This window comes from Mustela putorius, unplaced genomic scaffold (genome assembly GCF_011764305.1).
Source record: "Mustela putorius furo isolate JIRA1106 unplaced genomic scaffold, ASM1176430v1.1 tig00003909_pilon_pilon_pilon, whole genome shotgun sequence".
In the NCBI taxonomy this organism is placed as follows: domain Eukaryota; kingdom Metazoa; phylum Chordata; class Mammalia; order Carnivora; family Mustelidae; genus Mustela; species Mustela putorius.
The window spans coordinates 40,378,579-40,405,309 of NW_025422057.1; the positions used below are offsets into that span (position 1 = coordinate 40,378,579).

At 42.1% G+C, this 26,731-nt stretch overlaps 1 protein-coding gene across 4 annotated transcripts in view; it reads right to left on the reverse strand.

The window, feature by feature from the left end:
* The window catches only part of WDFY4 (WDFY family member 4), a 268,674-nt gene that overhangs the window by 93,900 nt on the left and 148,043 nt on the right, over window positions 1-26,731 (reverse strand). For all 4 annotated transcript variants that reach the window (XM_013063131.2, XM_004765845.3, XM_004765846.3 and 1 more), the window contains exons 40-43: window positions 14,328-14,405; window positions 5,662-5,868; window positions 4,187-4,238; window positions 958-1,124 (exon numbers count right to left, since the gene is read on the reverse strand). In XM_013063131.2, the coding sequence (XP_012918585.1) occupies window positions 958-1,124; window positions 4,187-4,238; window positions 5,662-5,868; window positions 14,328-14,405 (504 nt within the window). The remainder of the gene's footprint in view (window positions 1-957; window positions 1,125-4,186; window positions 4,239-5,661; window positions 5,869-14,327; window positions 14,406-26,731) is intronic.

The window sequence follows — 26,731 nt, forward strand, 5'->3', positions numbered from 1 at the left end:
GGTTGTTCTACACTTCTCATTAAAGATAAGAAAGAAAGATTGAGGCTCAAAATGTTCAGTAACATGCAATTTAGTATATTGCCAAGTTGGGATTTGAGCTCAGGTCTGGTTTACTCTAAGACATAAGCCTCGTCTTTCATACCCTTCTTTGATTTGGGTAAGAGTAATTCTCTGCTGGAGCCATACTTTAGGGATCCCTCTGGCCCTTCTCCAGTCATAGCAGGGGGCCATGGTATAGGTCCTCCAACCCCGATCCAGGCAACCTAGACTGCAGATTTCCCTGCTAACTGTCCAACCTGCCCCCTAGCCCAGGCACTCATCTTCTCCAGGTCCACCCTGCTGAGGGGTGCCAGGGCTGCAAGGGTGCTCATCCCAAGGCCTGAATGGTGGCCCGGGGAGGCTGGTGGCAGAGTGAGCAGTCTAGGGTCAAACCAAACAAGATCAAGAATTCTAAATCTGAAACTGGTCTTCCAGGTATTATAAAGGTTAGTGTGGAAGTTAGAGAATATTTTATAACAGTGCATTAGCTTGATTTATATCTTTTTTTAAAAGATGTTATTTCTTTATTTGACACACAGAGAGAGAGAGAGAGAGAGAGAGCAAGCACAAGCAGGGGGAGAGGGAGGCAAAGGGACAAATAGGTTCTTTGCTGAGCAAGGAGTCTGATATGGGGCTGGATCCCAGGACCCCAGGATCGTGACCTGAGCCAAAGCAGCCACTTAACTAACTGAGCCACCCTGGTACCCCTTGATTTATATCTTTTAAACATCTCGATGCAAGGTTTGTCAGCTTCCATTTGTCCCCTTGCTCTGGGCCCACCAATTTAGAAGCATGATTGCTCTTTTTGCTCATTTTTTTTTTTTTTATTGAAGAGAAGCATCACCCCCCATGTGAATGAGGAAAGCTTGATCTCATGCCTGATAACCTTTAAAGAAGAATCATGGTGCACTACATTACCTTTTCGTGATCACGGAGCTCTTGTAAAATAACTTGTCTTTCCCGACACAGTTCCAAGAAGTCTTCAGAGTGCAGACTTTCATGTAAGGCAGGGAAGAAGGTCAGCTGGGTGCAGTCCACCGCCACCTCCTCTCTCCCACTCTCGGCTTCCTTTGGTGTCAGCTCATCTGCAGCAGCATAAAGGGACACACAGTTTTGGCACAAGCCCCCTGACCTCATGAGGGGTGGTGCACAGCATGGGCGTGAGTCATGGAGAGAAACCGTGAGGTTTCAGGGCAGAGGTGAGTGGTGTGGCTCTCAGCGTGCCCCTCACTGTGTCTGAAAGTGGATATCATCCCCTGACCCTGTGGTACAGTCAACACACTGTTGGGTTGATTCACTCTGGAAGGTGTCCCAGGTCTGGAACGCTGCAGCTCCAGAATGACTGCGGGGCACCACCTCAAAATCCACCCTCATTCATCAGTAGAGAAATTCCATTTAGGGTCACTTAGAATCTGTTTTTTTTTTTTCTTTTTTCTGAACTTTACCTTATTCTTTTAAAACAGTGTTTGTTTGTTTGTTTGTTTCCTAAGTATGGATGCACTATGATCTAAGTGTTAAAAAAAAAAAAAAAACTTGGAAAACCATGAAATTGTGAGAATAAACTTAAAATATTTGAGAAGGAAAAACAAGTATCACTCAGGCACCCAGAGACAGTGCTAATAAACCACAGCTCTGACAAAGTAAGCTCTTTTTCTGGGCTGGATGCTTTTGATGGCATTTTTTTCATTTACTTCTATTGGATTGTAGATTCTATTTCAAACTCCCTTCACAATCGAGGAAAAGAGGAAGAGGCTAATTACTTGGCTCAGGGTCACATGGTCACAAAGAGCCAGAGGCTGAATCTGAACCAAGTCTCTTTCTCCTCCCGGTTCACAATTTGGGTTCTTTACTTCTAATATCTTTTCTGGATGTATATGTATATATGTGTAGACATACACATAAACACACATACGTGATTTTTTTTTAACGTGATAGGAATTATGCTGCATCTACAGTTTTTCTTTTCTAGAATTTTTTTAGAAGATTTTATTTATTTATTTTGAGATAGTGTGATAATGAGATAGTGTGATAGTGAGATAGTGAAAAAGAGAGCAAGGAGAGGGGAGGGGGGAGGGAGAGGGAGAAGCAGACTCTCCACTGAGCAGAAACCCAATGTGGGACTTGATCCCAGGACCCTGGGATTATGACCTCAGCCGAAGGCAGACTGAGCCATCCATGCACCCCATCTTCTCTAGAATTTTTTTGAGATTATGAGCACTTTCTCATTTCATTAAAAGTTCTTTGAACTCACCTAAAATGGCTGTATAATATTCTGTTGTGTGGCTCTTTCATAATCATCTAATCCATATCCAACTTTTTGGAGGCACAGATAGTTTCTATTTCTACCATAAATGCACTGTGCTGCAATCATGCGTGTGCACGCCTAGATTTATTTCCCAAGCATGCACTTCTGGACATAGACATTTGGGTACCAGGTGAGTACAGAGCTGCAGATTTCTGGATCGTGTTCTCTCCCTCCCCTGTCCTAGATGTCCACTTGCCTAAAACAGGCAGGTGCATGGTACATGACTGCAAAGCTGAGGGGCCATTTTCTTTGTGCTAAGTTGCTCACCTCTTTGAACTCCTCCCCACCTGGGAGTCTCCCAACTGGATGAATGAAAGTGTCTGCTGCTTACAGAAACAGCCACCAGAGGCTTTTCCCCATGCATAGAGAACACTGAGATATAGGCTCCCAAGAAAGCATAGGGGAGAACTGTAACATAAGCCCTTTCTTCTTCTTCCCTGGCTGAACTCCTTACTCGGGGCAGGGATCTTTGTATGGGAATGAGAGGACTCAGCAGCCCATGACCATAGTCCACATCAGTGCATGCTTCTACCAACACAGTCTCTGCAGATTTCCCCTCTGATCTTGGATTCGTGTGGCTTAGGGTAAAGAGAAGAGAAGCAAATGGCATTATGACATTATCCCAAGTTCGGTGCCACAGTGGGACCCCCAAATCAACATAGGATCAAGCAGAGAAAGTCAATTATCATATGGTTTCACTTATTTGTGGAGCATAAGGAATAGCATGGAGGACATTAGGAGAAGGAAGGGAAAAATGAAGGAAGGGAAATCACAGGGAGAGATGAACCATGAGAGATTATGGATGCTGGGAAAGTTTAGGGGTTGGGAGTATGGGTGAGCCCAGTGATGGGTATCAAGGAGGGCATGGATTGCCTGGAACACTGGGTGTTATACACAAACAGTGAATCAGGGAAGAGTACATCGAAAACAAATGATGTACTGCATAGTAACTAACATAACATAATCAATAATAAAAAAACAAACATGGGATCAGGGCCCAGCACCCTCACTTCTGGGCGCTGTTACTGTAGACTAGCAAGACAGAAGGCTCGATGCAGAATCCAGTACTTAGGCACTAAGCGAGACAAGTTTGATCAGTGCTCGGAAGTTGTCGTTTGGTTAAAGATACGGCACTAGCTGCACCTCAGGAGACAATGAAACTCACAGGCAGGCAGTGTTTGAAGCAAAAGGCAGGGTCTGGTAGAAACACGCAATCTGGACTAGAGTGTATACATCTGTGTGTGTCTGTCAGTTGTATTTGTGTGTGTGTGTATTCAGATGTGTTCGTGCCAAATGACCTCTGAAAATAAACTGTGGATTTCCAGCAAGTCAACTCAACCAAATTCCTCCACGAAAATTACACAAATAAAGGGTAAGTGTAAACATCAAAAATGATTCAAAGTATTTTTTTTAGACTAGGAAATAATGACTATTGTAGCTGTCATCTTTATAAACAGAATTTAGTGTATAAAGTACTAAATATCTCTTCTACCATTTTTACTTTAAAACACTTTCTTATTTTCTTTCTATATACTTTGGGTCACATACTGAGCATGTATTTGTATTAATTGGGGACACTTTTAAGGTCTCTCTGGTACAGTAAATTGACAAGATAAAATTCTTACTGTTGCACATTTAACATAAAAATTTTCACCTAACAGAAAGTCAAGGTCTGGAATAGGTTCCTCCTCACTCTGGAGAGCACAGTAAGGAAGAGAGTCTAAGCACCATCCACTTTAGACTGGCAGCATTTCCTTTTCCAAAATATGAATTTCATATTAAATAAAACCAAGATGTGATTTAATTACAAATGAAAAACAGGTAAACTGATAAATGGAATACCTTGCTTTTCAACATTTGTTTCGGAAACACTGCCATTTCTGTCTTGGTTTTCCTGAAATAAAACCAGGGAAAAGACAAATGAAATCCTGAAGACTATGGCCTGCCACCCTACCACACAGACCCACAAACACACACACATACACGTGACGCCCTGGAATTACTCATTTACTGGAGTCTTAGAAGCAAGGAGGGAGGGATCCTAAATCCTGAAGGACCACAATAAAATGCAAGTATGGATGGTCCCGAGTCAAAGGGGCAAAAACCCACAATCTTCCATTAAGTAGGACTTACAGTAATTACCAAAGATGATGCCAAAATGGGATTCAATAGCATCCCGGATGTCTGTGGTATGGGCCACCCTGGAGAGGGGACTAGGCACAGGACCTGGGGCGAGGCAGCCTGAGAAACCAGAGACCAGGTTTTCTAGCCAGGCTTTGCCTTTGTCACTAGCACAGAGGGCAGGATACTTATTTTTCCTGCCTCCACTTCCTAAGGAATGCATTGAGAGAAAAATACTACATAAAACCAGAGATTTATTGACAGTACATTAAAAATTCAAGTGTCTACTGAATAAATGAAATATAATTTTTTTTCATTAAATTTTATAAAGGATTTAAAGTGTAAAAGATTCTGAGGTTACAGAGCAGAGAATAAGCCCAACATTGTATCTCAGGATGGATGTGGAAGGAAACGTCTTGCATTCCAGTGTTTGGAAGGTTGCCCTCTGTAATATCTTGAATCAGAATTGTCCAACGAGGACATGAAAGAACTATTAACAGATTTTTCCATCTCCACTCCTCATCTAACTGGTTCCACATTCTTGAAAATGCAACACTGTCAGTTTGACAACAGAGTTCAAAAATTCATCACAGCAAACTCCCAGGGCCCACCTAGATTCTGTTGTTTGGGAATCTGATGTGGCCTCAACATTGTTTGGGTTACATGGGTCATGGGCTCAAGCTTGCAGAAATAGCTGAGTTCAAGATTATTTCCATTGTAAAACTTGTTAAAGAGACTTGATTGTGCAATAATGCCCATAACAGCACTAGTTATGACTGTTCCATAGCAAATAATTGTTACAAACAGACAATGGCCATCACTTGGCTCTTTGCAAACACTGATGTCCAGATGATTGCATCAGATGCAATATTTGTGGATGTCAGTGTGGTACTAGGTTAGTGGTGTCGGTATATGAACTACCCCAGCATTCATTCACTGGCTCATTTACTTATTTACTTAGGCTGTAGTTAGAGCATCCTTTCTATGCACTAGGGAGAAAGAGTTTCTTTTCTTCTGTTAAATGGCATTGAGAATAAATTACAGCACTCCCACATTTCCTGTGCACATGATCTCTCCTGCCTACCCATGCCAAAGCACCCCTGATGAAAAGAGCATGAGAAAGAAAAGCAAAGGAGACACTTCTCTACATCTTTCCTGCCTGGAAGCACCATTGTTTTGCTGTGTCCAACACTTACCTTGAGCCTTTCTGGACTCAGGGTCTCCAGGGGAGACAAGCGTCTGATGCGTTTCCTCATGCGAGCTGGTCCTTCTCTCCAGTCCAGTTCCCATCTGGAGCAAAGTGTGGCTTCTGCTGTTTGGCCCCACAAGCCCAGCTCCCCAAAAAGCTGCTCTTGAATCCTGGCCCAGGTGTTGGCTGCCTTGATGCTGTCACATCTCTGCCTCTGGGAAGCAGAAATGCAGGGTCATTCCTGGATAAATTTTCTTATGGGCTTGGCCCCAAACTTCTGGGGGTGAACAGACTAAGGCCTCTGAATTGTTCAGATAAAGAAAAACAAACCCTTCTAGGAAGCTCTGCACACCTTCAGGGTGTGTAATGCACTCCAGAGCTAGGACCAGTCTGGGAGAAGAGATCGGTTTCTCAGCTTGGAAACCATTTAATCCAGGTTGGAGGAGGAGAAAGCCATCTGCCCTTTGGCCTTCACAGGAACATGACTGCTGGGTGCTGTGCAGGACAGAACTGGTCCCAAAGGTCCTGAGACGATTCATCAGAGTACACTGGACAGCTATCTTCTAAGTGGAATGCAGAATCTCATCACAGTCCCTACTCTTCAAAATGGACAGGGTGTTTTACCACAGACCCTGCCCTTCAAACATGATGCGAAGGATACTCCTGTCAGTGTCTGGACTGGAGGTGTGGGGGATCAGCACATCTGCCAACAATTGGCAGATGTGAACACGTCATTCCTGTCTCTGGACCTCTAGATTCTCCAACGGATAAATGAGAGGCTTGGATATTGTCTAAGGGTCTTTCTAATCCTAATACCACAGGGTTCTAGAATATTGCCTTCTAGAATGTTCATAGAAGCTAAAGCCTTTGATATTACTGAAAGTTATCCCTTACCTATGAAATCTTCATTGTTTGCATACTTGAAATCTGGCTGTCACACCTTCTGCTACAATATAACTCCAACCTTCTATAACGTACACCCCTGAACTGCCTTTGTATGCCACACAAGTTGTCAGCATCCCCTGCCAAGGGAACATTGATTTTCAAAGTTTTATTCAAAGTATTATTCAAATACTTGATGGTATTTGCCCTAAGTTTTGATTTGAAGTTTTCAGAAAACTGAAAGGTGAAAGTGTTAATGACAAGAAGCACAGATCTCATAAACTTAACATAAAGAGAAAAAAAAATCATTATCGTGCATTAGGGCTGAGCCCCTCACCTGCTCTATCTCATTTCCTCTACCCAGTAGCACCATAAGTAAAACTTGAAACTTGCAAATAATTTCTATTATATTCATAAATATTTATATTCATAAATAAATCAAGTCTGGAAGAGGAGTAGTGATTTCTCCAAAGACCACCGGGTGATGGAGCAGAGATGCAAACCCAGTCCATCTGATTCCAAAGCCTTCACTTAAGCCTGCCCACTAGTGCCTTTCCTGAGGGTCTGACATCTTTTTATTAACTCATGATTTCTGATGCTATATACTCCAAAGACTGACATGGCAGACTTAGAGTTAGGTTCTGTAAATCCAGGCCATATGGAACAGGTAAATCATTCTTGGAACTAGAAAATTCCCATGAAAATGTAACAGGGCATCTGGGTGGCTCAGTCAGTTAAGCAGCTGCCTGTGGTCATCTCACTGTGATCTTGGGGTCCTGGGATCAAGCCCCAGGCTCAACTCCCTGCTCAGCAGGGAGTCTGCTTTTCCCTCTCCCTCTGCGCCTCCCTCTTCTCTCTCTCTCTCTCTTAAATAAATAAAGTCTTAAAAATATATATATAACAGACAACACAGTGCTTAGTCTGTGGTCTTTAGCATCAGATGAACCTGAGTTGTTATGATGTTTCTGCTACTTCCTAGTAGTCCAGTGTAAAGGGACTTCAGCTTCCTCATCAAATGTGGTTAATAATATTACAATAATAATAAAACCATGGGTTTGTGTAAGGATTAAATGAGACAATATTTTCAAGAGTTTTATGTGGTGACTTGCTTGGCATAAACAGTATTATTACTGTGAATAAAGCAAATCCCATTTCAAAGCAAGATTATTTTGTTTCTCCACAGTTCTTAAATTCATATCCAAAAGAGTTACAGCATTTTATATAATACTCCAATTGGTTAATAAGGAACTCCAGAAAAATAATGTCTGTCCAAAACCTTTTACAGGGATTAGATTATATGAAATGAATACCCTTTTAGGGAAAATCTCTCAGCTCCTTGGAGATTGCTGATGGGTTTGGAATAACATATAGAGCTTCATAGAGGATAAACAATCCCAAACTATGGGTTGTCCACGCTGGCCTTAAAATTAGTATTTTAAGGATAGTCTCTTGGAGCACCTGGGTGGCTCATTTGGTTGGGTGACTGTCTTCGGCTCAGGTCATGGTTCTGGAGTCCCGGGATCAAGTCCCACATTAGGCTCCCTGGTTGACAGGGAGTCTGCTTCTCCCACTGACCTTTCTCCACTTAACTTCTCTCTCTCTCTCTCTCTCTCCCTCAAATAAATAAAATCTTAAAAAAAAAAAAAAGTAGTCTCTTCACTCCCAAAGATCTGCCTATGCAGCCTGGGGGCTCATGGCTAGCCAAATTTTCAACACAGAGCAAATAAGTTGTCTGGAATACTTGTGGCCAGACAGAAACGTGTCAGTGGTGAGACCCCTCAGAGATGAGTGATTATTTAGTCCATGAAAGAAAGCTGCAAGTGGTCACAGGACAGAGGACATGAGATGACTAAAGACCAAGAGCCCTGAGGTCCCACACCTGTAAGGTGCTCTGTGATGCCCATGTTTCTGCACCAAGTAAGGTCCTTTTTCAATTTAAAGTTTATTGAGCCAAATACCATGCCAAAGACTTAGAGGCAAGGTTTCTGGTATGTTAGAAATAGCTCTGATTTGGGGCTGAATGGAAACTTTTGGGTCGTAGTATCAATGAGCTTTTCCTCTGGGCAACCAGTCCTCCCCCGGTTTTGGTGCTTTGGAGGAGGAGCTGAGCCCAGCCCTGGCTTCAATTCTGAATGGCATCTAAGTCTGGCTAATCTAAGCGGGTGGAGGATGATTATAGGACGGGCTAGTGTGCCTGATTCCCTGGGACTGGGAGTGGTGCTCTCTGCAGCCCCATCTGGAGCAGGCAGGGCAGAGAGGTGGATGCATATGTTCATGGTCGTGGCCACCAGCCCCACGCCAGGGTGCCTTTATGAGCACCAGTGGTGCACTAAGAGGCAGACACAGCCCACAGGGATGTAGCTCAACAGGAAGACACAGCCTTTGTGCCAGCTAGAGAGTGGTCCCCAGGCTTCATGTGAACCTGCCTACTTATAGGGTGCACAGCTTGAGGACTAGAGTGGGAGTTCGCATCAGCTCACATGCTCCTTGTCCACCTGCACCAGCTCCTCAATGTTGTAGGAATCTCTTACATGGATGTGTGATTGTGTGTGTGTGTGTGTGTGTGCGCGTGCGTGTGTGTGTGTTGATGTAAGTGTGATGTGTGTGTTAGAATGTGTGAAAGAGAGGAAGAAGGAGGGAGAGAAAGGAAACTGATGGCTTAGAACAGAGCTTGAATACACGAATCCAGCTCTTCTTGAAGCCTGCTTCCCCTACATTTTTCAGTATGACATAATAGTTCATTTGCTGCCTAAGCCAGATGGAGCTGAGTTTCTGATGTTTGCATTTGAAAGAGCTTTGACATTGTTTTTATGAACATTGTTGTGTACTTGCCCTTTGGATCACTACATTTGTATCTTTGGGGTAAATACCTAGTAGTGCAATTTCTGGGTCATAGGGTAGCTCTATTTTTTAACTTCTTGAGGAACCTCCATACTGTTTTCCAGAGTGGCTGCACCAGCTTGCATTCCCACCAACAGTGTAGGAGGGTTTCTCCTTCTCCACATCCTCCCTAACATCTGTCATTTCCTGACTTGTTAATTTTAGCCATTCTGACTGGTATGAGGGGTATTTCATTGGTTTTAATTTCTATTTCCCTGGTTGCAAGTGATGTTGAGCATTTTTTCAGTAGCCAAACTATAGAAAGAGCAGAAATATCCATCGACAGATGAATGGATAAAGAAAATGTGGTATTATCATATGGTTTCACTTACTTGTGGAGCATAAGGAATAACATGGAGGACATTGGGAGATGGAGAGGAGAAGTGAGTTGGGAGAAATCAGAATTAAGGAGGGCACATAATGCGTGGAGCATTGGGTGCAAAAACAATGAATTATGGATCACTGAAAAAAATTAATTAAAATTTAAAAATACCACTATTTTTGTTCTTTAAAAAAAAGAAGTGGTATGTATGTATGTATATGTGTGTACATGTGTGTCTACAATGGAATATTACTCAGCCATCAAAAAGGATGAGATCTTACCATTTATATCAGTGTGGATGGGACTGGAGGGTATCTTGCTGTATGAAATAAGTCAATCAGAGAAAGACAATTATCATAGAGTTCCACTCATATGTGGAATGTAAGAAACAGTGCAGAGGATCATACGAGAAGTAAAGAAAAACTGAATGGGAAGAAATCAGAGAGGGAGACAAACCGTAAGAGACTCTTGACTCTAGGAAACAAACTGAGGGGTGCTAGAGGGGAGGTCAGTGGGGAGAATGGGGTAACTGGGAGATGGCCATTAAGGAAGGCATGTGATATGATGACATGGGGTGTTACATGCAACTGATGAATTACTGAACTCCACATCTGAATCTAATGATGTACTATGTGTCGGTTAATTGAATTTAAATTTAAAAAAGAGAGAAATGTGACAAACACTTGATGAATATACAGAAACTGAGCAAGAAATGGCAACAGCCTGTTTGGACCCTAGGGAACCCAAGAACAATGCCTCTCATACACTTAAAAAAAAAAAAGTCTACTTCTGGTATGACAGGCACCTTGCAAAGAGCTTTAACCAGAAAAGCCTGGAATGTTTTAAAAATATCACAGGAATAATGAGGCATTTCTGCATGTTATGGTAAGGACTCCCCACAAGAAGAGGACAATCTGGGCATACAAGAGAGCAGAACCAAAGCAGCTGGACCATCAGGAATAGAACAAATATAATGTGGAAAAGATAAAGAGGGATTTGGGCAGGGCCAGAGGACAGGAAATGGTTTTTGCCAGTACTTCCAGAATGACAAGAAATTGGAGAGACTGAATACTAGAATTGCCAGATTTACTGGTAATATAATGATGGGATATAATGATGCTTGGTTTAACTTCCAGGGCATTGGGTAATGTGACCTTGTCATGCTGCGGGCTCCTGCCATCTCCAGAGACCTCTCAGTTGTGGGTAAAATACCAAGTTAGAGAAGTCTTATTCCACCTATTCTTGAAAGTCCTATGGGGCCAGAATCCCTGAATCTCACCAGTACCACCCTCCTGGGGAGATCTCATTGAGTATACTTGGGTGAAGCTGTCCTTGAAGAACATGGCAGGTTTCACAAGTCTGAACTCTTTATAGAATCTGAACATGGTTTTTCTGGAAGTGGAGAGGGGTCTGCACTGGGAAAATGTTTTGTCCCTTAAAAAACTAGGGTAGACACTCCAGACCCCATTATCTCTGGCAGACGGTGATTACCTCTGCTTTCCTTTAAATGTTCAAACAATCTGTCTTAAATATTTAAACACTTGGAAAGTATCCTTATGGATTAGCCTCAAAATGCTGATTTTCTCAAAAATACCTCAAGCAGTAGAACTCTACACAGCTTTCTCAAGTATTCTCTGAATCCCATTCAGGCCTGTTGCTGAAAATGAGCCAGGCTAATGCTCCAGAAGGCTGGATAGTTTCCTTCTGGATTTGGAGCCTCTGCTAGGTTCTGTCCTTTCCCCTATGAACTTTCAATCTCACAAACTGCAGCAGAAACTTACAAAGTGCCACACAGCACGTCTCTCCTAGCCATAAGCAAATCACCCAGGTCTTCCAACTGTGAGAAGAGAGATCTCACACTCTTGACTGGATGCTGATCTGGACATTTAGACAAACAAATCCTTCATCTTGAAATGGAACAAGTATGATAAGGATGTTCATAAATAAAGAATGCAATCTTAAACAATTCATCTTATTTTCCCCCGGTAACAATTGAATTTATTGGCCATATTGCTAGTCCTGAGAGAAGTCAGTAAATACAAATGGTGGGACACTGATGGGCAGGGGTCTGTTTGAAGGGCACAGGTAACATGCAATTAAGCCAGCAGGGCACCCATCCTGCTGTGCAATGCAGTCGGTAATGTTGCAGTGGGGAAGATGTCCCTGATAAGGCCCTCCTGCAATGGAGAGTCTGTTTAGGACCAGCTTTGCTAAAAAAAAAATCAGAATGCCTCCTGATCGCTTTTATGGCAGCATGTCCTGTAGACCCCTAGATTTCTCCTCCACCCTTGTGATGAACTGCCTCCACTTACAGAACAGCCAGGAAGGCTGCGTTGTTAACCTGCATGTTTCTGAGGTACAGGATGCACAGCTCATGAATCCATAGTCCCAGGGCCATGTGTGGGCTCCTAAATGAGCTCATATGGAAATAATTAGACCAAATTACTTGCCTTAAGTTGATCAGAGCCTTTTTTGTTTCCCTGACATTTGGGCACCGCTGTTCCACCCTTCCTTGGCTCCTCACTTCACCCCAGGCACAGCCCGTGGTCCTTTACACTCTATTGCTCTTCTCTTTATAGTAGGGCATCCTAGGATTGGCCTCATCACCGTATTTGTGGTTATTTATTAACTCTTGGTGCCCTACTGATTTTTAAGAACCCTCCAGGCGCAGCAGTAGTGTTATCATCTCTGCCTTTCATATACCTAACATAGGCTTTGGAACAGAGAAATCATAAAGAAAATAATATATTTAGTAAGGTTTTAATACTATATGTTGTGCTCTATTATTGACAACCATTTTTTTCCCTTTTTTTAAATTAACATATAATGTATTATTTGCCCCAGGGGTACAGGTCTATGAATCATCAGGCTTACACACTTCACAGCACTCCCATAGCACATACCCTCCCCAATGTCCATAACCCAACCACCCTCTCCCTACCCACCTCCTCCTGGCAGTCCTCAGTTTCTTTCCTGAGATTAAGAGTCTCTTATGGTTGTCTCCTTCCCGATCCCATCTTGTTTCATTTTTTTCCTCCCCACCCCAAGCCTCCCACTCTGCCTCTCAGATTCCTCATATCAGGAAGATCATATAATAATTGTCATTCTCGGATTGACGTATTTTGCTCAGCATAATACTCTCTAGTTCCATCCATGTCATTGCAAATGGCAACATTTCATTGCTTTTGGTGGCTGCATGGTATTCCATTGTATACCACATCTTTATCCATTCATCTGTTGATGGACATCTAGGTTCTTTCCATAGTTTGGCTACTGTGGACATTGCTGCTATAAACATTAGGTTGCATGTGCCCCTTCAGATCACTACATTTGTACCTTTAGTGTACATACCCAGTAGTGTGATTGCTGGGTCATAGGATAGCTCTATTTTCAACTTTTTGAGGGCCCACCACGCTGTTTTCCAGAGTGATTGCACCAGCTTGCATTCCCTCCAACAGTGTAGGAGGGTTCCCCTTTCTCCACATCCTCTCCAGTGTCTCTCATTACTTGACTTGTTAATTTTACCCATTCTGACTGGTGTGAGGTGGTATCTCATTGTAGTTTTGATTTGTATTTTCCTGATATTGGCAACCGTTTTTAACCACATTTTGTGAACAACACTGACTAAAGATGAACTTCTTTAACCACACATGGGCCATGTATTCCCTGCCAGCCACTTCTAGACCCTCTACACTTGTTCTTTAATGGTCACAGTTGGGCAGTATGATCCCATCTTCAAGATGGGGACCCCGAGGCTCAGATTCCACACCCGGGAAGAGGCAGACCTGAGACCCAACCAGAGATCTCACTGGCATGAAAGACAATACCCTTTACTCTCACTGTCCAGAAATCACACCTAGAGAAGTGTTTTAATTATCTAAATCTGCTCTGATGAGTGGCAACCCCTTGCATTTCAGATAAAACGCAAAAGCCCTAAGGTGGCAGTAGGCTCTGTATGCTCTGGTCCTGCCTCATCATCACCCTTGTTCATTTCCAGTTCAGGTCACCCAGTCACTTCTTCCAGTTAATTGGTCACATCCAGCTCTTTCCTGACCAGGATCTTCCCACATGTCCTCCCACAGGGAGAAACACAACCTCAAAATACTTCTGCACACCTTTCTCCTTCAGATCTCAACATTATGGTCACTTTCTTGGAGGGGGCCTCTGATCTGCCCAAGGTAAATTCTCCCCACATCATAATCTCTCATTGTACCTATATTTTCCATGTCTCTTGCTTGTCATAAGTAATAACGATCTATTTATTTGTGCTGTTATTTAATACACAGAGGTAGAGTGAAGCTACCAGAGAGTCAGGCCCATGTCTGCTCTGTTTACAATTGTGCCCCGAGCTTACAGCACAGTGTCTGAGGCACCCACCCTGGGCTCTTGACATCTCTTTACTAGTGGATGAATGAGTAGATGAAAGGATAAGCATGCTACCTCTCTGCTCAGTTGCTTACAGCACACATGTTGCTCACCTATGGTTGACTTAGCCAACTAGAATTTAAACCAAAGGCCCTTCTGAGTCTTCATTTCAGAATCAAGGGAGTGTCCAGTCTTCTGTGCAGGGAAAAGAGCTTGTTTCTCACCTGTACATGATCTTTGTATAAAGATGCATACAGTTCCTGTCCTCTTCTTCTGTAGTTCTCAATACATGACACAAAGTCCTGGAAAAGAGAGGAAACAAGTGACAGCTTAATGACAGTTGTGATTTGAGATGGGAACTTGTCTCCTCTGACCAATTATCAGGAGAAATAACAGTTACAAGTTTTGTTGGTCAAATCAATCATAACCTCATAAATAAAGACTTCACTGGTGTTGATACCACACACAGACACACACACACACACACACACACACACATACTCACATGCATGTCTATGGCATACTTCTACTTCTAGCTATCTCACACCATATGTGAAATCCCATTATAATATGTGCAAAGACATGAATAGACACTTCACTACAGAATATACAGATGGCAACTAGACATATGAAAATATGTTCTACATCATTTCCACTAGGAAAATGAAAATTAAAACTACAGTGGGGAGTGGGAGGACAGGGTAACAGGGTGATGGGCATTAAAAAGGGCAAGTGATGTACTGATCACTGAGTTTTACATAAAGCTGATGAATCACTGCACTCTACCTCTAAAACTAATAATATACTGCATGTTAATTAATTTAATTTAAATTAAAAACAAAAACAAAAAATAACTACAGTGAGATATTAATACACACCTATCCAAACTGCTAAAATTAAAAGGGAATAACAGCAAATGCTGGTGAAGGTACAGAGAAGTTAGAACCTCATGTACTGCTGGTAAGAAGGTATGGTTACAGCCACTCTGGAAAACAGGTAAGTAGTGTTTTTAAAAATCTATATAACTACCATATGACCCAGCAGGTTGACCCCTGGGGATGTATCCCAGTGAAATGAAAATGTAGACTCACACAAAAACTAAAAACTTATACATACATGTTTATAGCAGCTTTATTCAGTAACAGACAAAAACTAGAAACAACCCAGATGTCCCTCAACAGGCAAATGGTTTAACATATTGTAATGCATCCATACCATGGACCACTTATAAATAAAAAGGATAAACTGTTGGTTGTTGATACATGCAACAACAACCTGGATGAATTTGCAAAGATTTATGCTAAATGTGAAAAGACAAACCCGAAAGGTCACATACTGTACAGTTCCATTTAAACAGTATTTTGAAATGGCACAGTTATAGAAATGGAAAACGTACAAGTGGTTATGAGAGTTTATGGGAATAAGGGGAAAAGCAGTGGGAATGGCCATCACAGGGCACTGTGAGGGATTCTTGTGGTGATTGAGATGTTTTTGGTTATGATATTTACTGCAGTTTTACAAGATGGCACCACTGGGGGAACTGGGTAAATGGTACATGGTATCTCTCTCGCTCGCTCTCTTTCCTTCTTCCTCTTTCTTTCTTCCTCTCTTTCTGTTTCTCTCTTTCTTTTTTCCCTTCCTTCCTTCCTTCCTTTTTGAGAGAGAGAGAGAGAGGGAGAGAGAGAGAGCATGCACAAGCCAGGTGGGGGCAGAGGGAGAGGGAAGAGAGAGAGAATCTTAAGCAGACTCCAAGTTCAGTGTGAATCCTGACACGGGGCTTGACCTCACAATCCTGAGATCATAACCGAAGCCAAAATCAAGAGTCAGAGGCCTAACCAACTGAGCCACCCAGGCACCCCTACATTATCTCTTATAACTGCATATAAACCTACAATTTTCAAGATAAAAAGTTTAGTTTAAAAAAAAAATCAGAGGGATTTAGCTTTACCATTCTAAAAAAAAAAAAACTCATGTCTAGAATATATTTTAAAACTACTAATCAATGAGGAAAGAAAACCAGAAAAAAAAACTCAATAGAAACTTTTAAAAAGAAAACATAGAATAAGCATTTAATTTTAAAAGATGTCCTAGGAATGCAAGGGTGGCTCAGTTGGTTAAGCACCTGCCTTTGGCTCAGGCCATGATCCCAGATTCTTGGGATTGAGTTCTGCACTGGGCATCTTCTCAGCAGGAAGTCTGCTTCTCCCTCTGCCTGCTGCTCCCTGTGCTTGGACGATCACTCACTCTCTCTTTCTCTCTCTCTCTGACAAATAAATAAAACACACCTTTAAAAAAAATAAAAATAAATAAAAGATGTCCTACTAGCCAATAGACATACAAGAATGTGGTCAACTCATTTGTCATTTGGGGAACATAAATTAAAACCACAATGAGAATGTTCAGAAATTCAAATAGGCTAATTATATCATATTTTGATTATGATATGGAGCAAATGAACTCTCTTACACTGCTATATTGGTACAACCATTTTGGAATATTGTTTGGCAGTATCTTAAAAAGTGAATATATTCCTATTCAATGACTCAGAGATTTCATTCATGGATATATAGCTAATAGAAATTCATATATATGTGCTCCTAAAGGCATGTAAAACAATGTTCATAACAGCAGTGTTTGAAACAGGCTCTATTTAGTACTAGTCAGTACTACTCAGTATTTGAATAGTCTGGGAACAATGCAAATGTCTATCAGTAACAGACTGGGTACATCAAGTTTGATATATTTATATATTGAATATTCTACAGTAATGGTTATTAAAGTGGTCCATAAATCCTGGATGTTCCTGTAAACCTTTCAGGAGTCTGTGAAGTAAAAGCTACTTTCAAAACATTGGGACATCTTTGCCTTCTTTTCACTGTGTTCACATTTCTACTGATAGCCCAAAAGCAATGGGGAGTAGAATTAGGGTCATAATCTAAACCAAGGGGTTGGCACCAACTGTATAATCATCATTTTATATATTTCTCACCACTAGGAAATCTTAGCAGGAAAAAATCCTCACATAAGAATGTCATGGACTCTGAAAAACAATCTGAGGGGTTTGAAGTGGCAGGGGGGTGGGATGTTGGGGTACCAGGTAGTGGGTATTATAGAGGGCACGGATTGCATGGAGCACTGGGTGTGGTGAAAAAATAATGAATACTGTTATGCTGAAAATAAATAAATTAATTAAAAAAAAAAAAAGAATGTCACTGATAGGGGTGCCTGGGTGGCTTAGTGGGTTAAAGCCTCGGCCTTCGGCTCAGGTCATGATCTCAGGGTCCTGGGATCAAGCCCTGCATCAGGCTCCCTGCTCAGCAGGAAGCCTGCTTCCCTCTCTCTCTCTCTGCCTGCTTCTCTGCCTACTTGTGATCCCTGCCTGTCAAATAAATAAAATCTTTAAAAAAAAAAAAAAGAATGTCACTGATAAAACAGTAGAAAATATTCATTTTATTAAATCTCAAGTTTTGAATATACTTTTTTTTTAATAATCTGTGTGATAAAATGGAAGTATGCATAAAGCACTTCTTCTGAATACCCAAAAACATGTTGGTTGTTTCAAGAAAAAGCACTATGCAATTGTTAGAGTTATGAGCTAAACTGGCAGCTTTTGTCATAGAACATCATTTTTATTTGAAAGAATGACTCAAAGACAAAATTATAGTTATTAAGACCTGTTAGGCAGATATTTTCTTAAAAATAAACAAAATAAGCCCATCAACTCAAATAAAGCAGCCTGACACTATTTGCTATGAAAGATAAAATTGAGCTTTCAAATTTAAATATTAGAATGTTGGACAACGTGTATCTGCCTCTTTGAACTTAACAGTTTCCCAGCAGCTAAAAGTTTTTCTTATAAGACTAATGGTGACATGAACATGATAAAAATCATGTTGTGCAAGGAAGCATGTCAACATTAGGGAGATCTATGTAACTCAGGCAACCAATATTCTGAAAGAATGCAAAGATGCATGTTACAAAATCATGTAGGAGTTTAAAATATCCATTCAAAGTGTAAAATAGATCAATCGATTTTAATGTAATTGAAGACAAAAATTTCACTGATAAAGGTTTCAACTAAACTTTAAGAAACTACTACTTGTTAAGTTTTGGTGTAGTATCAAAGAATGTCTAGAATTTTCTGAAAAGACTATTAAAAATGCTCCTTTCTTCTCTCCTACATAACTTCAGGGCCTAGATTTTCTTCATATATTTCAACCAAAAAAAAAATAGTACAAAGGATTGAGTAAAGAAGCAGATACAGGAAACCAGCTATCTTCTTACTATGTCAAATAGATATTAAAGAGACCTGCAAAATTACAAAACAATACCACTCTCTTTTAACAATTTTTTGTTTTGAAAAATAAAGCTATTCATTAAAAGTGTTATGTTTAAATATAATGGGTTTATTACTGTTATTTTTAAATGAATTAATAAAGGTATTACTTTTAAAATTTTGTTTTAACTTCTAATGCAGTAAATATTAATAGATACAGTCTACATAATCAAAAGCTTTTTTGGAGTCCTCAATCATTTTTAAGAGGATAAATTGGTCCTGAGAATTATTGTGTCAACACTATGAAAATGAATGAATTACTACTTCATGTAATGACATGAATAAATTGCACAAATGTTTGGAGTGAGGTCAGAGCAAAGTATATATACTGTGTCATTTCATTTACAAAAAAAGTAGCAATGTGAAAAATGAATGTATGGTATTAGAAGCCAGAATAGTTGCTACTTTGGGGGAAGAAGGGACTGGTGACTAGGATGGGACATGGAGCTTGGGAGTGCTTCTGGGTTGCCATTACTGCTGCATTTTCTTATCTGGGTACTGGTCACATGCTTATTCTCAAAATTCTTAAATATGTTTATTTGTGATTTGAACACTTTTTCTATGTTATGTTATATTTTGATAAGATTAAAAAATTTTTATAAGCAAAGACTCAAAAAATATGAAAACAATACAATTTTAAAACCCCAGTTACAGTTTTGGAGTAGTGGGAATCGGAAGATTCCTTTATTTTCTTTTATTTCCTTTTTTTTTTCTTGCAAAATTTTCTTTAATACTGCTGGTTACATGTGTTTATACACATTTATAAGTAAAGCAATCCTTATGAGCATCGCAAGTGACATAAAATGCTGACAAATTTGACTAATTTTACATCTAAGGCAAAAGCCCAGACTTTTTCCTAATATGATGCCTTAGAGACATGCAGCAGGAGAAAAGAACTCTTGGGGAACACTTGAACACAAAGTAGCTCCCATCAAAATAGCACATGTGCCATCTTGCCAAAAAGGGACGGGTCTTGTGTGAATGGTCTCAGGGAATTAACTGGGGCTAGGGTAGGGAGCTCCAGGCAGGCAGACTTTCAGCTAGGCGTATGAAAAGATATCCAGATTCCCATGTTGCTCAGTGTTGCTGAATGAGAGAATGGGAGGTAGAAAGAGTAGAAGACCAAGGACCTTGGTACTTGGCCCTTACTAGCCACAGTACATGGGCAAACCACTTAACGTTTTTGAAATTTGATCTACTGTCTACAAGATGAGGTTCATGTGACCTCCTTTGACTATTCTGAAGAGATGTCATGAAGAGGGGATAAGACCATAGGCTGAAAGTACTTTGTAAACTGAAAAGGTCACCCAAAGAGATGATTTTTGTGTAGGTCCTGGGTAAGATCAGTTGAAAACATTAAAAAATTAAATAAATTTCCTCTCTACCATAGCTATAGCCCAGGATTGTTCATATCCTTGCTCAGATACTTCATTTCTAATTTCACATTCACTCTCTATTGTTAAGTTCAGAAAATACTCATTGCTCACCTACTATTTTCCAGGTACTGGAGTACAAACGTGAGCCCCATATCTGGTTTTGTGGAGTCTAATGGGAGAGACGGATGGTTATAAGCTGCCATGGCCAATGTTGAGCCAGAGGTCAGCACAGGACATGGGAACACGGGACCTCGTATGCACACAGAAGAGAAGACCTTGTCCCGAGTCACATTCAGAGAAGGCTCTGTGGTTGAGACGTTGCTTTAGTTATATCTTAAAAGGGAGGTATTCAATAGAAGTCTGATGTAGTCCATTAGCATTTTTGATAACTCACTCTTACAGGAATTTGATCGATGAAAACAAGACTGGTAGTAGGGAGCCCCCTTAGGACACTACAATGACAGTACAAGTGAGACATCACATAATGGAATGAGTGATGTGGAATTGTCAAATTCAAGAATTTTATGAAACATGAAATCGGTAGGAACTGGTGACTGTATGAGATGGTAAGAATTTCTCCAATATTTCCAGTTTGCCTAATGAATTAAATTAGATCAACTAAATGAAGAAAAATTAACAGTGATCACAACAATAAGAGAAAGAGCAAGTGTAAGTGATATGAGGACATGCTGAATGTCAAGTGTCGGAGGTACAGCTGCGCCTCCCTAGAATAAAGCCCAGGTGGGACTTCCAAGGTTGATGGATTTGTGAGTCATGAGCAACCAGGTGCTAGGCAAACCCTGAGAGATGATAAGATCCTGCACAGAGAGTAAGTACAGAGATGAGACCTATAAGACAAGGTATGAGACCTGGAGAACACTAGTGAAGTTCAGGCCAGGAGGAGAAAAGTTAGAGAGGTTTAAGGAAAACGAGAAAGGGATGTCATGGAAGACAACAGCCATGTGACCATAGCGAATGCACTGGAGAAGTCCTGTGAGACAAAGCTTGAAAATGCCCATGGGATATGTCTGTTGAAACTGGTCACTGGTAACTTCTGTGAGTATTTCAGAGGAATGATTTGACAGCAACGAGTCAGTTAGAAATGTGGAGATAAGAGAGTGGACACAAAGAGTGTAAAGCAACTCATTGAAGAAACTTGACTCATGAAGAAGAGAAACAGAGGTGGGAGCAGAGTCACATGATAAAAGAGAAAGAACATGACTCAAGTGTATTACCAGGCTGCGGGGAGCTCGGCAGTGGGTGGGAAAAGCTTGAAAAGCAAAGGAAAAGTCCCTGATGGTGCAGGTTTTACCAGATAAGCAAGAAAGGATGGGACTGGCAGCCCAGCAGAGGTCCACCTGAACAGTGGCAAAGGGAGAGGCTCCTCATGCTGCAAGGTGAAGGGAAGGACCTAGCACCGCACACCGACAAAGAAGTTTCCATAGGCATTATCATGTTTAATGCTTTTCTCCTGACAAATCTGTATTGGGACTATTCCCATTTTACAGAAGAGGAAATGGGACAAGAGAGGATGAGGGACTCCAACAACACTCCATGGAAGTGTGATGCTAGATGATGACTCCCTGGATGCTGGCACCCTGTCTGTCTCCCCGGCTTGCATTTCCACTCCACCGTGCTAGGTGAACGTTACTTTCCCAGTGGCCATGGAGACATTTCATGCTCTGGAAAGCTGTCATGCTCAGGATGTGGAGGCAGGAGGTGGACCATTTGGGTCGGTTCAAGGGCAGAGGCCCATCTGCCTGGGCAGCAGTGGATGTGGTACGTCGATCAGGGACAAATTCAGAGCAGAGCTCTGCACTGCTTATTGGAACGAAATAGCCTTTGCTTAGCAACTGCCTGTGTGTTAAAGAGTTTGAGAACCTCTGAAGTAGAACAAAGGGCCTCAGAAGGCCGCTTGGAGACTGGAGAGGGATGCAGATCTGGTTTAGAGCCTGTGCCCTGCTCTCCCAGTGCCTCCTTAGGGAAGGGTTTGGCTACAGCATCCAGACCAGATCTTGGAATGGGGAATGGGGCACATCCTACTGGAGGGTCCCCTGTAAGTGAGCTGCCCTCAGCTTGGTGGGATCCACCTTTGCCAGGGCACCCCTGGGGCTGGCGAACTGCTGGTGACCCTCCTGCCCACAGGGCCTCCGAGGAAGCTCCCGCTGTCCACTGATGATGGTCGTTACACTTGTTTGTTTAAAGCATCATTAGCCCTGTAATCACAGCTGTGCAGCCTCGCAAACACAAGGAAGGCCAATATCTGAACACAGCCCCTCAGACCCTGCTCAGAAACTTGGGGCTGAGATTACAGTCAGAAGTCTGGGTTCTCCAGCCAAGCAGCACACATGCTGGGTGTGGGACTAAGCTTTTCACCTGGACTGTATCGACTGCAGGCTGACAGGCCACACATCTCTTTTGAAACCTCACCATTTTTACTGCTAGTAATTTCTTGCAAGGAAACTATTAGATATGTACACGAATATTCACTGACAAGATTTTCCACCATCCTATTTACAGTAGCACAAATGACACACCATAATATCAACACATGGAAGAATGGCTTATCCTTTTGAGAGAATATTAAGCAGTCACCACAAATCATGCTCTTCCAAATGGCCACCACTAGCCCACATATTGTTTTTGTGTTCCCTTTGGGCAGACACTGTTCTAGGCCTGGATGGATGACTTGAATAGTGGAACAAAGGCTGGATTTTAGCTTCCTTTTGCCACTCTGGCCAGATGTCTTAACATGTAACTGCTACAATCACTCACTGCAGCCCTGATGTCAAATAAGATTTAAGGATATGGAACCGAGTTTTTGGTATATTCATATTTTTTAAAGACTTGATTTATTTATTTGACAGAGAGAGTGAAAGAGATCACAAGTAGGCAGAGAGGCAAGCAGAGAGAGAGGAAGGGAAGCAGGCTCCTTCTGAGCAGAGAGCCTAATGTGGGGCTTGATCCCAGGACCCTGAGATCATGACCTGAACCAAAGGCAGAGGCTTAACCTACTGAGCCACCCAGGTGCCCCAATATATTCATATTTTTAAAAGGAGGTTAGAAAACCAAATGTTAGCCATAACAAAAACAATTAAATGTATATGAATTTGCATAGAAAAGAAAACGTAATAGAAAATAGTATTGCGTGCCAAATATTTCCAGTTCTCTCCTCCTGTAGGTACATGGCATGATTACCCTTCCTGTTACCTTTGAGCTATGTGATGCTGGGGAGAAGCGTGCAGAAGCTTGAAGGGCTCACGAGCAATTCACTAAGTTCTTTTTTAATTGCCACAGCAGCATTCAATGTTCTAGACTCAGTGTTCTGCTCCATGAGCCAGTGTCTCTGAGTGAGGACAAGGTACAGCAGACTCCTGGCCAACTCACACAGTACTTGTAGCACAAAGAAGAAACATGACTTTGCAATTTTAGGACAATTAGATGTGGGGGTGCTTGTTACTGTACCATAACTTATCCTGAGTGATACACATTCCAAAAATGTTAGAACATTTACAGTGGGATGCATTAAAACACATAAAATTCATACGGATTCATTTTTGTAATCAGTGAAAAAAAAGATCAAGAGAGCACCAGTGAAAGCAAGTGTGAGATCAATGAAATACTCTCAGCAAAAAGCTGGAGCAATTTGAGCACAAGATACATAACAGGCTTAATGGACGACAGCCCCAAATTATAAAATAAATATGCGTGAGTCCCTCTTGATACAAATAAAAGATTGAATAAATAATGGGGCAGAAGAGATAAACCTTTCCTTACAGAGAATTTCAAACAATAGATGTAGATGTTTCCCTCACCAGGAGGCCACCCGTAAGGGTGGGCTGGACTTAAGGACTTGCTTCCAAAGAATCAAGTATGGGAGGAGGACAAGAGGAACTCTGCGGCGGAACAATCTGGCAGACACCACCACGACCATGTGATGATGCTACATGTGTGTCACGCACCCCGGACCGGACACAGTATGACCAGAAGCACACTTCTCCTTTGTGATCTTTCTACCAAGCTCCATGACCCAAGCTAATTAGGAGAAAATACTGAGCAAACCAAAACTGAGGCACACTCTACAAAATACCTGACCAGTACTCCTCAAAACTGTCAAGGTCATGAAAAACAAGGGAAAATCTGAGAAATTGTCACAAATCAGAGGAGCCTAAGGAGACATGGTAACTCAGTGTAATGTGGGGCTCAGGTCTGGATCCTGGATTCATGGGAAAACTAGTGAAACCCAAAATAGCACCTGGAATTTAGTTACTAGTAATGCATCAATGTCAGCTCTTCACTTTGAAAAAGGCACCATGGTAATTTAAGATGTTAACACCAGGGGAAACTGCGTGAGTTGTATATAACAGTACAGGATGAACATGAAAAGTACATGAAAGGTATTCCTAAGTAAAAAGCATATTGGAAAATACAATGAAATTCTCACAAGCTTTCTACCTAAACTGCATCATGAAACTGAGGTGGAAGACAGGAGTCACCGTTCTCCCAGTCGGACACAGTCCCACATCTCCCTTGGGTATAAGCAACTCATTGTACTGAGTGTGATTCTCACATTTAAAGACAAATAATTTTAGGTTAATCTTGCTCCCCCTAACTGCATAAGCCAACCCCTTCATCAGACATTTGACAAAGAAATAGTAACTTATCCCCCCAAAATGGTAGGAAATCTGCCTAGTGGATATAGAGAAGGTTGGTGCCAAATTCACAAAGTCACCATGGTATCGTTCTTGGTGAATAATGTAAAGGAATTTTAAGAGTACTGTTGACAACTTGATTTTCATTTCATGAATGTATTTTTACACTTAATCCTATATAACATGATTCCACTGTGGGCAGTCTTCACAATTTTTTTGAAAGTTTCTAAGTATTCATTAATAATTCCATAAAGAAAAAACAATCACCATGCTGTTTGATTTTAGTGTCAAATCTAGATTCCTTTAACCTCTGACTTTCTCTGGCCAAAGGAAAAAGAGACAGGTTCAAGTAAAACTCAGGTGAATTCCCATTTACCAAGGCAGACGTGAAACCAGATGTGGAAGAAACTCCCATCCCCAAGGATCTCCGTTCTCACTGGTCACTCTCACTGTCACTCACCAGTCCCCTCTTCTCCACTGGTGGGGGCTGAGAGGAGGAGAGATTTAACAGTGCAATGTCACTGAGTCTGTGTGTGCGGTTTGTAGTTAACATGAAACCATCATTAATACTCGGCTCTTTCCTGGAACACCTCCTCGGGGCTCCCAGGGCAGAGCAGAAACCCTGTGAGAGTAGTACTCTGAATTACAGTGGCTCATCTCCCACCAGCCCTGTCCCTCGATTAGAATAAGCTCCTCGGGGACACTGTCCAGGCAAACAGAGGCAATGACCAAAGTTTGAAAGACTGAAATGAAACTCATAGACTGCTGTCACTCTGCTGGGCCGAATTCTCTGTCCCTGGTTATTCCCTGCCCGGAGTGAGACACTCGATGGGATCAGGATTAAGGAGAACCTCAGGGTCAGTGGCAACAATTTCGGGTCTGGTCCTCACACCCTTTGCACTTTAAACCCGTCTTAAATTCAATATTTTCCGGGTTGTAAAACATTCAATGAAGTTTTTCTGTTATGCCTTCTCTGTATAAGGCTGACACATCTACCTTTAAATATAAGTCCTTGGTGGAGACCAGGTTTGGGTTCCCTGACAAAAGAAATTAAACACTTTCTTTGTTTGTGGTTAGTCATATATGTCTATACATGCACCCATCCAATGTTAGCAGACTGATAGAAAGAAGGGGCGTCTGTCCAGTGAGCAAGACGTGATCGTGATCAAGGGGTCTCGGCAGGGTATCTATTGGATGACTCCAGCCAGGAAGCGCTCTTTTCTCCAAGTGCCCAGATAATTGTGCTTCTCTCTGCTATGGAGACACAGCCCCAGACTTGTAATAAGTGTCAAGCAATACCAGAATAATAATCATATTTCCAGCAGGACTGACAAACAACCGGTGCTCCGAGTGGCTGAGGAGGGACCCGATCGCCACAGCTCAATTCGTCTCGTGTTAAATTCACTCACGTATTCATTTCTAAGATGAACGGTGGTTTCTAATTTGTCTTTTTTCAACTGTGATGTTTTTATTAAATTCGATTGTCATGAGTACACGGAGCATGACTACTTAAACAAACAAACAAAAAAACCCTCCAGGGCAGCAAAGGACGAAAGCTCTGGAACTGTAGGTGCTGGGACTTCTCAAGGAAGCCACCCTCCCTCCTCTTGGCCTCCTGCTCAGGTGTCAGGGCCTCCACGAGGCTCAGACGGATGGGGAGTGAGAGGAAAGAGATGTCTGCTGCTGAAGCCCCCGAGCTGTGCTGCTTTGTTACGGCAGCACCGGTAAACCCACATGGCTCCTTTCACTCCAGATGCTGCCTAGCAAAGGAGCGACCTGCACATGGTAATGAACATTTCAGACAAACAAATGGGAGTTGCGGTTCAGAGGGAGGCTTCCTTCTTTAGTCTTTAAGAAGAATGGGGGCGGCCACAGCTGGAGTTCCCTGAGGACAGCGCTAACCTTATCCCTGTCTTCCTGGATGCCGTGCACACCTGCTCACCTCTGCTGTCTCAGCGGTCACAGGTCTCGGGGGACTCTAGGGGGCAGGGGGGGCCTGCATGTAGCTCGAAGGTAACAAAATCAACCCCAACCCTTCCCTCTCCCTTAGGCTGGTTCTCACAGCTGCGGCCACTGTGAGGACAAATAGAGCTTCGGCTACGCAGGGGCCCAGCCAGGCTGGAGAGGGCACGCAGGCTTTCAGAAGGGGCACGGTTTTAAAGTCCAGGAGAAGCAGTTGGTCCCATGGAAGGGGGAGGCTCTTCCCGGCAGACAGGACCACGTTTGCCAGAAAATATGGAAGGGAGAGGACAGAGTGCGTTGTA